Genomic DNA, 11,457 nt, shown 5'->3' on the forward strand with positions numbered 1-11,457 from the left:
CATTAGCAAGGGTCTTCACTCCACCCTGGAATAACTATAATAGGGAAATCATACTACCTCTCTTTGCCTCAGTTTTCTTTATAAAATCAAAGGAATGGACTTGATGGTCTTTCTGATGGTCTTCAGAGCAAACCATAATCAAAAGTCCCTTGCCTTCTAGTCACTTCTGATTCCTAATGACCCTATAGGACAGAGTAGAGCTCTGCCACATAGGGTGTCCAAGGTATAAATCTTCACAGGAGCAGACTGCCACATCTTCCTCCCACAGGGTGGTGGATGAGTTCAAACTGCTGACCTTTTTGCTAGCAGGCATGTGATTTAGCCAATAGGTTTTTATTATGAACTTAGGTTTCCTGGGGCTGGAGGTGGTTGGGGAAAAGGAGAAGACTAAGAAGAAATTCACTCAGATTCATGCCTAGAAGATAAATCTTCTGAGTTGGGACTCCATTGCAGAGACAAAAAAGGAATGAGGGAATCAGGAGGCTCACTGGCATCCCCCAAACCAAGTGCAGAATTATGCCAGGTCCATGATCAGAGAAGGCTGGAGAAGAACAGTAGTGGGTGGGGAGCTAGGCCAGAGATGTAAAGATGGAAGGGCATGGGAGGACCAGCCAGCAGGCTGGGTTTCTTGTGGCAGCTGGGCAGAATTGAGAAAAAAACATGGGAGGAAGATTCCATAGGGTTGGAGACTGGGCTCCCAAACACATAGCCTTCTGGCTTTGGGTGGAGACGTATTGACCCAGAGTCTACACTGAACCAACTGTCATGTGTTTGGGTTTGTTTTCCAGGAAAGGTGGCTGGGAAATTCTTCAGTGACAACTCCATGCTGTCCAACCCTGTGGCAGGGCTGGTGATTGGGGTTCTGGTGACCGTCATGGTGCAGAGTTCCAGTACTTCCTCATCCATCATTGTCAGCATGGTGGCCTCCTCACGTGAGTCTGGGGACCCATGAACCCATGTTTCTAAAAGCTGGTAACCCATGTTTCAGGCACTTCCCTGCCTATCTGGAAAGCCTGGAATTTATTCCAGGCCTTGTCACTATTATGTGCCAGCTATGATAAGCTCCACCCTTGATCCCAGATCACCTCCTGTTTCAGTTTTAATGATTCATTGAGCCTGACCCCAGTCCTTGAGGACTTAGTTCTGAATTCTTTAGAACTGCATATGCAGTCCACTAGCCACTAGCCACATGTGTCTTATTTTTTTTTTTAATTTTGATCAATTTAAATTTAAAATATCTAATGTTCCTCAGTTATACTGTTGTGTTGTTGTTATGTGCTGTCAAGTCGGACCCGACTCATAGTGACCCCTCCTTGGGTTTCCGAGGCAGTATCACTATGGAAGTAGATTACCCCATCTTCCTTCCAAGGAGCGGCTGGTGGGTTTGAACCATCAGCCTTCTGGTTAGCAGTCAAGTGCCTTAGGCACTATGCTACATACTAGCTACATTTTAAGTGCTTAATAGCCACATAGAATCTATCATCACAGAAAGTTCTAATCGACACCACTTATCAGTACTAAGAATAAAGACATCTAATCACATTAACACATTGGCTTTAGGACAACTGAGGTTGAGGACATGGCATTTCAAACTGATGTTTGTTCCAACTAAGGAGGCATAGGTTCTTCTAAGGTAGACCAGTATGCACTGAATAATTTTCAGCCACTTTGGGTTATTTGGCATTTTAATTTCTTCCCAGTTGAGCCTTCTTTTCAGACTAGAGTCACAGCCCACTGATCTTCTTGGAGCAAGAAGGAATGGGCTGCTTCCATGGGAAATAGCCCCAAATTCCTTGTCAATTTCTTACTCTTTTTCTGAACATCTTTCACCAGGTCTCTAATGGAAAACTATTTCCACAATAACCTAAGCAAACGCGCATTTTGCCCACCAGGGAACTAACTTGTAAATTAAGTAGTGGATCCACATTTTTGCCTCAAGGTAGCATTTTCCTATGGAAGTGGGAAGGTGCTGGGTACCTAGGAAGATAATAAGCCTGTTTTGATTATTTTGTCCGTCTTTAACAGAAGATACGATAAATGGAATGGCTTGAACAAACAGGAGTTTATTCTCTTATAATTTTGGATGCTAGAAGTCTGAGTTCAAAGTGCCAGGCTCTGGGGGCTTGGTGAAAGCCCTTCAACCTTGGGCTTCAGCTCTGCCTCTTGCTCCCAGCCCACTGAAGCTGGAGGCTTTTCTTCACTCAGGCAGCTACTAGCTGCTGAGGCTGACAAGCCCAACATTGACAAGTAAAAAGGCACAGTCCCAATGTTACCAAACAACATTGCAGGCCACTAATTCAAGTCTAGGAGTTCTGGTGGTGTAGTACCTAAGGCACTTGACTGCTTACCAGAAGACTGGCAGTTCAAACCCACCAGCCACTCCTCGGAAGGAAGATTAGGCAATCTACTTCCGTAGTGATACCACCTTGGAAACCCAAGGAGTGGTCACTATGAGTTGGGTCTGACTCAATGGCACATAACAACAACAATTGAAGTCTAGAAAAAGCCCCCAAGATCAGCAGGGCATGGCAGACTGCTTACATACTAGAAGCAGCCCACATCCCTAAAGCCACTACTCAGCTGCTCTAGTAGATTCCACCATGGAGTTTACCAGTTAGCAGTCTCATCATGAGGAGTAACTACATCCGGCTGCCCAGCCACTCAACCAGGCCCAGCCAAGTTGACACACAACCACAACCCAAACACCTTCTCTTTCTCAGTTTCCTATTCTTCTCTGACTATCTTTGGCCAGGTCTCTAATGTTAGCAATAGCAACATTTCGGCCAACATTAACTAGTGAATGAACTGGTGGGCATCTAAATAGAAAGAGAGGACTTTTAGAAAGACATTTTAAACTGGGGTCCAAAGAAAGGTTCAGGGAATCTGTGAATTCTCAGACTGTCAGATTTTATTATTATTATTTATTTTTTTTGGTGGCACATGTGCATATTTCTATAGTGAGTCATGCTGGCTTTTCATCAGACTCCCAATGGGGTTCATAACCCTGAATAGGTAAGAACAGCTGCTTTGAAGGATGACCAGGTTGAAGAAGCTTGGCCCTGCCTTGGGCCCACAGCTATCAGCAGTACAGCCAGGCTGCTCTCATGAGCCTGTGGCCATTTGTAGCTGCTGTTAAGGCGGTTCCCAACTTGTGCACAAGAGGATCAGCCTGCTGTAATCCATAGGGTTTCATCTGGAACTAGATTGCCAAGCCTTTCCTTCTGATCTGGCTTCTGGAAGCTTTGCTGAAGCCTGTTGAGCGTCATAGCAGCACCCAGGCCTCCACTGACAGATAGGTGATGCCTGTGTGTGAGGTGCATTGGGCAGGTCTCACACTCACGCCATCCACGTAGAAGGCAAGAATTCTACCCCTCAGTCACCACTGCCCTTCTTCCTGAACTTGCTCTTCTCTTCCACCCTCTAGTGTTGACCGTGCGGGCTGCCATCCCTATCATCATGGGGGCCAACATTGGAACCTCCATCACCAACACCATCGTTGCACTCATGCAGGCAGGAGACCGGAATGAATTCCGAAGGTAGGAGGCCTGTTGTTTGATGAGAACATGTCTTGTCATTGCTGGGGCCCCTAGAAGCAGACCCAGTCAAGGGGGTTGGGATCACATACAGTTAATTACACTCCCTGGACCTCAGCTTATTTATTGTCATAGCAGGGTTAATAATAGTCTCTGTAGTGATACTGCCTCGGAAACCCAAGGAGGGGTTGCTATGAGTCGGGGCCGACTCGATGGCAAATAACAACAACAACAACAACAACAACACCACAGTTAAACCCGATCATGTATGGATGGGCTTAGCAAGGTGCCTGGCACACAGTCAGGGCTTAATGGCCTGCAGGCTCTAGCTCTAAGCCTACCTGCTGTGTTGTTGTTGTTGTTGTTATGTGCCGTCGAGTCGGCCCCGACTCATAGCGACCCCTCCTTGGGTTTCCGAGGCAGTATCACTACGGAAGTAGGATTGCCCAACCTTCCTTCCGAGGAGTGGCTGGTGGGTTTGAACCGCCAGCTGTCTGGTTAGCAGGCAAGTGTCTTAGCCACTATGCTCAGGCCAGTTAGGGTAGGATTGATGGTCCTGCTTGGTCAAAAGTAATTGTAACTTCCTACAGCTTCCATTTTTTGGCCAGCTAAACCCTTGCCACTTATTCTTTCTTCACTTGCATGCCAACAGAAGGCAAAATATAGCTTTTGGTGCTTCCTAAGATGTGACAATGGGGCAGTTTGAATACAGGCAAATGGAGCTCTTTTCCTCTGAAAAGGTTAATGGAAATGAAGCACAAGTTTTGGCCTCTAACTGGTAAAGGACTCATTACAGTATATATAGAGTGATGAGCAAGGCTGACTGAGGATATGGTGCTATCACCGTGTGGGTCAGGCAGATGGCATTAAAACAGGCGGGTAGGGGAGACTGCAAATGCCCCTTGTGCCTAATGAATTGGCCCAAGTCTACGAATGTCTGTAGAGATTTTCTCATTCACATGTGCTTCAGAGAACCCACTTGGTCCCTGTGGAAGGATCCTGATTGGTGTCTGATTTGGTTTTCTCAGGAAGTAGAGTGGGCATTTCTATGCCCATATTTTAAATAATTTATTTCTGTTGTTGAAAACATACACAGCAGGACATACACCAGTTCAGGCTCAGAGGCTAAGTGACTTCTCTGCAGGGCACAGTGGGGACCCAGTCCAGGTCTACTTACTGCAGATCTTGGATTCTCTCCACTGTTCCAGAGCAGGATTTGCTTATGAAATAAGAAATACAAAAACACAAGACCTAGCAAGGTCCCTGATGGATAGGGGATAGACTTGCCTTAGCTGACCCCTGTTTGGGGGTATTTAAATATATTGTTTTCAATAACAATGGAGGTATTTTGGAGGATGTGTTTCTTTTCTTTCTCTTGGATGATTTCGTTAGATTCCTAGGACAATAATTACTATGTTAAGCATCTGTATTGCTCTTACAACATTTTGCCAAGTACTATAAAATATTTGTATCACCTCACACACACCAGCTGTATAGGAATGTCTCTCCCTTACATCACCCTCTCCAGCAACAAAGTTATTTAAAAAAAAAAAAAAAAAAAAATCTTAGCTAATGTGACAGGTGAAAATTTGCACTTGTAATTTCTTTGATTACTAGTGAAAACCAGCATTTATTTCTCCTTCATGGCTATTACTGCTGCTTTGATTAGTTCATGTCCATTGTCAAGTTTACAATTGTGTTTTGGTGAGTTTTTTCAACAAATAGATTTTTTTTTTTAAATTTGTATTGTGATTTGGGTGAAGTTTACAGAGCAAATTCATTTTCCATACAGCAGTTCACACATATTTTGTTTCATGACATTGACTGCAATTCCCCACAGTGTAACAGCTCTCTTCCCACTTCCTCCCCATAGTTACCTCCTCCCTGTGTCCTTTTCCCTATGTATTCCTGCCCCCTGAGCTATCTCCTCATGCAATCACTGCCCTTCTGTTCTCCCATGATTAATCATTCTAAGTGATCATTCTAAGGAGTGTATCTATCTGATGTAAATGTTCACCCTGTATGTCTGTCTATTGTTTAGCTGGAAGCCATGGGACAGGCAGATGTTTAAAGGACAATTTTTCACTGAGGGAAAAGTCTAGTTTCTTAACAGGCATGGATGGGGGTGGAAGTCAGGCATCTGTGACCCTCTTCTCAGAGACACAGAGGGTACATATAAGTCTCCTTTCCCATGGAGACTGTTCGAGATTCTCCAAGAGCCATGATCCTAACCTTTTAAAAGTTCAGAATTGTGTAAGAGATTTCTGTGGTTACCTTCATAGCAGTTCCCACATTCCCAAAGGAAGGTTGTCCCCATTCGATATGTGTCTTGATGTAATTCTTTGAACCAGCTGTAAGAGAACATGGAAAGAACATGTCTCCTCCAAGCATGTGGAACATGATGTGCAGCTGCTTGCTCTCAGATCTGGTGGGAACAGCTCAACCTAAAGTTGTTGTTGTTATGTGCCGTCGAGTCGGCCCCGACTCATAGCGACCCCTCCTTGGGTTTCCGAGGCAGTATCACTACGGAAGTAGGATTGCCCAACCTTCCTTCCGAGGAGTGGCTGGTGGGTTTGAACCGCCAGCCTTCTGGTTAGCAGTCAAATGCTTTTTAGCCACTGTGCTACCAGAGCTCCCAAACACATTGCCATGAAGTGGATTCAACTCATAGCCACCTCGTAGCGTTTCCAAGGCTGTACATCTTTACGGAAGTAGACCGCCTGGTCTAGCTTCCGCAAAGTGGATAATGGGTTCGAACCTCCAACCTTTTAGTTAGCAACCTAATGCCTTAGCCACAGCACCACAGAGCTCCCTGTCAACCTAAAGAGTGGTGACAAAGGTCCTGGGTCTGGAGCTCATGCAGTGGTCTTCACATTCCTTTTGCTTGCCAGCCTTCAGTTTCCTCCACTTTTGAATGGGGTTATCAGTACCACCCACTTTGGGACCATTGTAGGAATAAAAATGAGATTTTACACATGTATACAGATATGGAATCCCTAGCAGATGATAGCAGATGTTACAAGTAATGACCTCCCAATGCTGTGCCCATTTGCTTGCTGACTAATCTGGCTGTTGACTTGTGTAGGGCTTTTGCAGGAGCCACCGTCCATGACTTCTTCAACTGGCTCTCCGTGTTTGTGCTCTTGCCCCTGGAGGCCGCCACACATTACCTGGAGGTCCTGACCAATCTTGTGGTGGAGTCCTTCCACTTCAAGAATGGTGAAGACGCCCCGGAACTTCTGAAAGTCATCACAGATCCCTTCACAAAGCTGATTATCCAGGTATGCCAGCTTCCTTCAGAGAAGAACCTAACTGCGCCCACCCCCACAAGCCAGGCAGACATGAAGGGTGGATGGGTCTGTAAACATCGGCTCCTGACTAGCTCTGGAACAAACCAAGGAATGTGGACCTTTAACAACATCTGACAAAGTCATTGGCCTTTCTTGTTTCCCTGACTTCTCAATACTGTGTCATTTTGAGGGAAGGAGAAATTCTTAAGAGACTCAAGAACTTTCCACTGGACACCTGGGATACTTTGGTGCCATGATGTTCCCACTGCTATTCTCAGTGCCAGTGGCTCACTGATAGTAAAGAACAAATGGAACAAAACAGTTGATGTTGAGACATTTCCAACTAATGGTGGCCTCATGTGTGTCAGAGTAAAACCGCTCCTTAGGGTTCTCAATGGCTGATTGTTAGGCCTTTCTCTGAAGGACCTCTGGGTGGAATAGAACCTCCGACTGAGTGCACTAACAGTTTAAAGGGCCCACTTACTCTACTACTAGCGAAAGAGTAATGTTACTGCCTCCCCTCGTCCAGGGGCCATCTCCTCCCTCTGGTCACCAGCTGAGAGCTGCAGCCGCATAGGTCCCCGATTTATGCTGACCCATGCACAACAGGGCCAGACCATTGTGATCTGCAGAATTTTTATTGGCTGAGTTTTTAAAATAGAAAATAGGCCTTTCCTCCCGATCTTAGTGCAGAAGCTCTGCTAAAACCTGTTCAGCATCATAGCACCACGCCAGCCTCCACTGACAGATGGCGGCTGTGCATGAGGTGAATTGACTGGCAGTCACACCCTGGTCTCCCACCTGGAAGGCCGAGAATTCTACCACTGAACCACCAACACCTTACGAGGGTCTCCCCATATTACTGAAATGAGAGGAAGCTTTGTTCATGTTGCCTTGGGGAGAAGATATCAACTTGGGCCTTACTGTCACTCATTTATCTTTTTTCTAACAGCAACATCCTACATTTTCTTCATGATGCACTTCTGAGATAGTGCTGATTTTCTTTCTATTGCCTTCCTCAGCTGGACAAAAAAGTCATCAATGAAATTGCAATGAAGGATGAGTCAGCCCAAAACAAGAGTCTGGTCAAGATTTGGTGCAAAACTTTTACCAATGTGGTGAGTTTCTAAGAATAGTGCCTGCACCCATGGAGACAGTTCATCCTCATGCCGTGCAGTTGCTGGCAGATAGTGGTATCTTCCTGCCGTTCTGGAAGGTTCTGCCAGGGGACCTGTGTGTCCCTCCCTTGAAGGTCCACAGCATCCTTCCCCTATTGTGTTAGGGAAACTTGCTCAGCCTGCTTTGCAGCAGAGTTATAGCTTATCCTTGTTTATAAGGTGCTAAGTCTGGAGAAAAAAAGAAACAAAAAAAGTAGATGTGTCCTCAGTTGTTGCAAGAACTTATCTAGTAAAGATGGAGCAGCAACATTAGCAGGTGAAGCCCAGCAAGCTTCCTTGAAAATTTTAAAAAGGCTCAGAAGTCCCACCTTGTAAAAATCAGCACCTTAAAAAAATGGAAGTAACAAGTCCTTGAAAAAATAACAAACGTGTGTACCATCAAGCCATTGTGCCATTACACCCACTGACATGTATGTCTTCCTCCTGGTCCCCTATTGTCTGCCACCCCTCAGCAAAAGCAAATGTTGAGGATCATACAATTTCTTATATTTGCTGTCCAGACTGAAATGAATGTCACTGTTCCCTCGCCTGAGAACTGCACTTCCCCTTCCCTGTGTTTCACGGATGGTGCCCAATATTGGACCACAAAGAACGTGACCTACAAAGAGAATATCGCCAAATGTGAGTGGAATTCAACAGGACATTGGCCATTGGGACAGGGTGTCTGGGAGGCTGACAAGTGTTGATCTGTGTGGAGTCCAGTAAAGTAAAGAAAGAAGATCAGTAAGCTTCACTGACTACCTATGCTATACTGGGCTTTCATAGAATGGACACTAACACTGAGAGACTAAGGTGAGTTAGGTCCCAAAGGGAGGGGCAAAACTGGAACTTGGACTCTGGTGCTTCTGTTGGCTCCAAAGCTCCTGCTGTCTGTACCATACAGCCTCAAGAACTTCTTTGAGCCTGATTATAAACCCATTTGTATATCCTTCTTCTCTAAGGTATGTTGTTGTTGTTGTTGTTGTTGTGTGCTGACCTTCTTTGGGTTGCCGAGGCAGGTTCACTATGGAAGTAGATTGCCCAACCTTCCTTCCAAGGAGTGGCTGGTGGGTTTGAACCGCCAGCCTTCTGGTTAGCAGACAAGTGCCTTAGGCACTACGCTACCAGAGCTCCCTCTGTAAGGTATAGTGCCCAGAATTAAACATATTTCAGGTGTGATTTACCCCCAGAGACTCGAGGGAGCTTGTATCACCTTGTTGGTGGTGCTATATACCTATTAATATAACCATGGTTGCTGGAATTACCATGGACACATGGAGACTTTGAAAAACCAAGGATTTTAAAATTAGCAATATCCCCTATTCTGACTTTCTCATCCTACCCCAAACATTCTGTTGAAAGTATTCTCCATATCATGAGTGAAAAACACTAGGAGATCTAGAGATAAGCCTGGAGTTGTCCCTGACTAACTTTGTAACTTTAAGGACCTAACAACATTAAGTTATTTGAAAAGTAGCTTAGCCTTCCAATAAAGTAAATTTTTTAATGCTTTTCTTTGTAAAGAGAAGCCTGTACAGACACTTCTTCATATTCATACAGACATTTCAATAAGGACTTGGTTCTCTGCTTAAAGATAGGTTTGGCTGTTGGGACAGTGTTTCTCTTTCATGTTACCAGGGTAAGCAATGTGCTGTTGGCATAGTGAGCCTGTGGTTTCCTGGGAGTTGATATCCTTCTTTTTTTAATTTAATTTTCTGTTGTTGTTGATACACAGCACAACATATACCAACTCAACAATTTCTGTGTGTATGATTCAGTGACATTGATTACATTTCTTCAAATTGTGCAACCATTTTCTGAGTTGTTCCTCCCTCATTAACATAAATTAACTGCCCCCTAGGCTTCTTATCTAATCTTTCCAGCTGCTGTTAATTTGTTGTTGTTATGTGTGCGTCAAGTCTGACCCAACTCATAGCGTGGTAGATTGCCCAAACTGCCTTCCGAGGAGTGGCTGGTGGGTTTGAACCTCCAGCCTTCCAGTTAGTCAAGTGCTACCAGAGCTCCCACTATTAATTTAGGCCCATATAAATAGTTAAGAGGACAATCCTCAAGGCAGACATTTCTTTAGTACTTAAGCTAAACTAATGCTTGGTTATAAGAAGACTTCAAGGGATTTTTTGGTTTAAGGATTAATGATTATTTCTAGTATGTTTTGTGGTACACCCAGCCTCTGTGGCTCTAGAAAGTCTGAGTTCCATAAGAATCTTGAATTCTATTTTGCAGTTTCCTTCTTTTGATCAAGATTCTTCTATAGCACCATGTGGCCATGGGGGACTGTGCCACGACACAAGGCTTTCTGTGTTCTCTGCAGGTCGGCACATCTTTGTGAATTTCAGCCTCCCCGATCTTGCCATTGGCCTCATCCTGCTGATAACCTCCCTGCTTGTCCTCTGCATCTGCCTAGTCATGATTGTCAAGCTTCTCAACTCCGTACTCAAAGGGCAGGTTGCTAATGTCATCAAGAAGACACTCAATACTGGTAGGCACTCTGTCCTCCATTCTGGGTCTGGGTGCTTTGTGAGAGGGTATTTCAGTGGATGCAGCATTTATAACCTCTGACTGCTGATGAATCTTTGCCTTCAACCACATAACACCACATCCACATCATGAAAATGCAGGATGAAAAGAAGCAGGGAATGAAACTTTGCAATGTCAGATTATGGCTTGGGGGTGAGGAGGCATCTGGACCACCTCACCTGCTAGCTCAGCCCCTGGCCCAGGCTCCTGTGGGGGTGCCATCACAACCTCCATCCTGTGCCTTCCCTCGAAGGCTGTGAGAGATCTGGTCCTCTTCTGTCTTCCAGATTTCCCCTTTCCCTTTGCCTGGTTGACTGGCTACCTGGCCATTCTTGTGGGAGCAGGAATGACCTTCATCGTGCAGAGCAGCTCCGTGTTCACGTCTGCCATGACCCCACTGATTGGTGAGTTTCCCACCTTTTTTTTTTTTTTTTTTTGCCTTCTCCCTCTGGCTGCCATTGATATCTCCCATCATGCCCTGGGACTGATGCTACGGTCTGTGTTTTTTCCCAGGTATTGGTGTGATAAGCATTGAGAGGGCATATCCACTCACGCTAGGTGCCAACATCGGCACCACCACCACTGCCATCCTGGCCGCCTTAGCCAGCCCAGGCAATACCTTGAAGAGTTCGCTCCAGGTCAGGACATGCTGCTTGGGACAAGAGCTCTGTGATAAGTTGGGAGGGGAGGGATATTGTTGTTGTAAAGTGCCATCAAATCAGCTCCAACTCATAGTGACCCCGTGTACAACAGAACAAAACATTGTCCAGTCCTGCACCAGCCTCATGATCCTTACTATACCTCAGCCCATCACTGTAGCCACTGTGTCACTATATCTTTACCTTTTTTAGCTAACCCTCCACTTTACCAAGCATGATATCCTTCTCCAGAGAATGGTCCCTTCTGACTACATGACCACAGTTGTTGTTGTTGTTGTTA

The 11,457-nt window shown here is 45.3% G+C and overlaps 1 protein-coding gene across 1 annotated transcript in view; it reads left to right on the plus strand.

The window, feature by feature from the left end:
- Nucleotides 1-11,457, plus strand: part of SLC34A2 (solute carrier family 34 member 2) — a 39,547-nt gene that overhangs the window by 16,715 nt on the left and 11,375 nt on the right. Inside the window, exons 3-10 of the mRNA XM_007955281.1 lie at nucleotides 789-932; nucleotides 3,425-3,536; nucleotides 6,619-6,814; nucleotides 7,846-7,941; nucleotides 8,502-8,622; nucleotides 10,313-10,480; nucleotides 10,806-10,922; nucleotides 11,032-11,156. Of these exons, the coding sequence (XP_007953472.1) occupies nucleotides 789-932; nucleotides 3,425-3,536; nucleotides 6,619-6,814; nucleotides 7,846-7,941; nucleotides 8,502-8,622; nucleotides 10,313-10,480; nucleotides 10,806-10,922; nucleotides 11,032-11,156 (1,079 nt within the window). The remainder of the gene's footprint in view (nucleotides 1-788; nucleotides 933-3,424; nucleotides 3,537-6,618; nucleotides 6,815-7,845; nucleotides 7,942-8,501; nucleotides 8,623-10,312; nucleotides 10,481-10,805; nucleotides 10,923-11,031; nucleotides 11,157-11,457) is intronic.

The sequence above is a fragment of the Orycteropus afer genome, unplaced genomic scaffold (genome assembly GCF_000298275.1).
Source record: "Orycteropus afer afer isolate SDZICR_OR568_19922 unplaced genomic scaffold, OryAfe1.0 scaffold00497, whole genome shotgun sequence".
Taxonomy (NCBI): Eukaryota; Metazoa; Chordata; class Mammalia; order Tubulidentata; family Orycteropodidae; genus Orycteropus; species Orycteropus afer.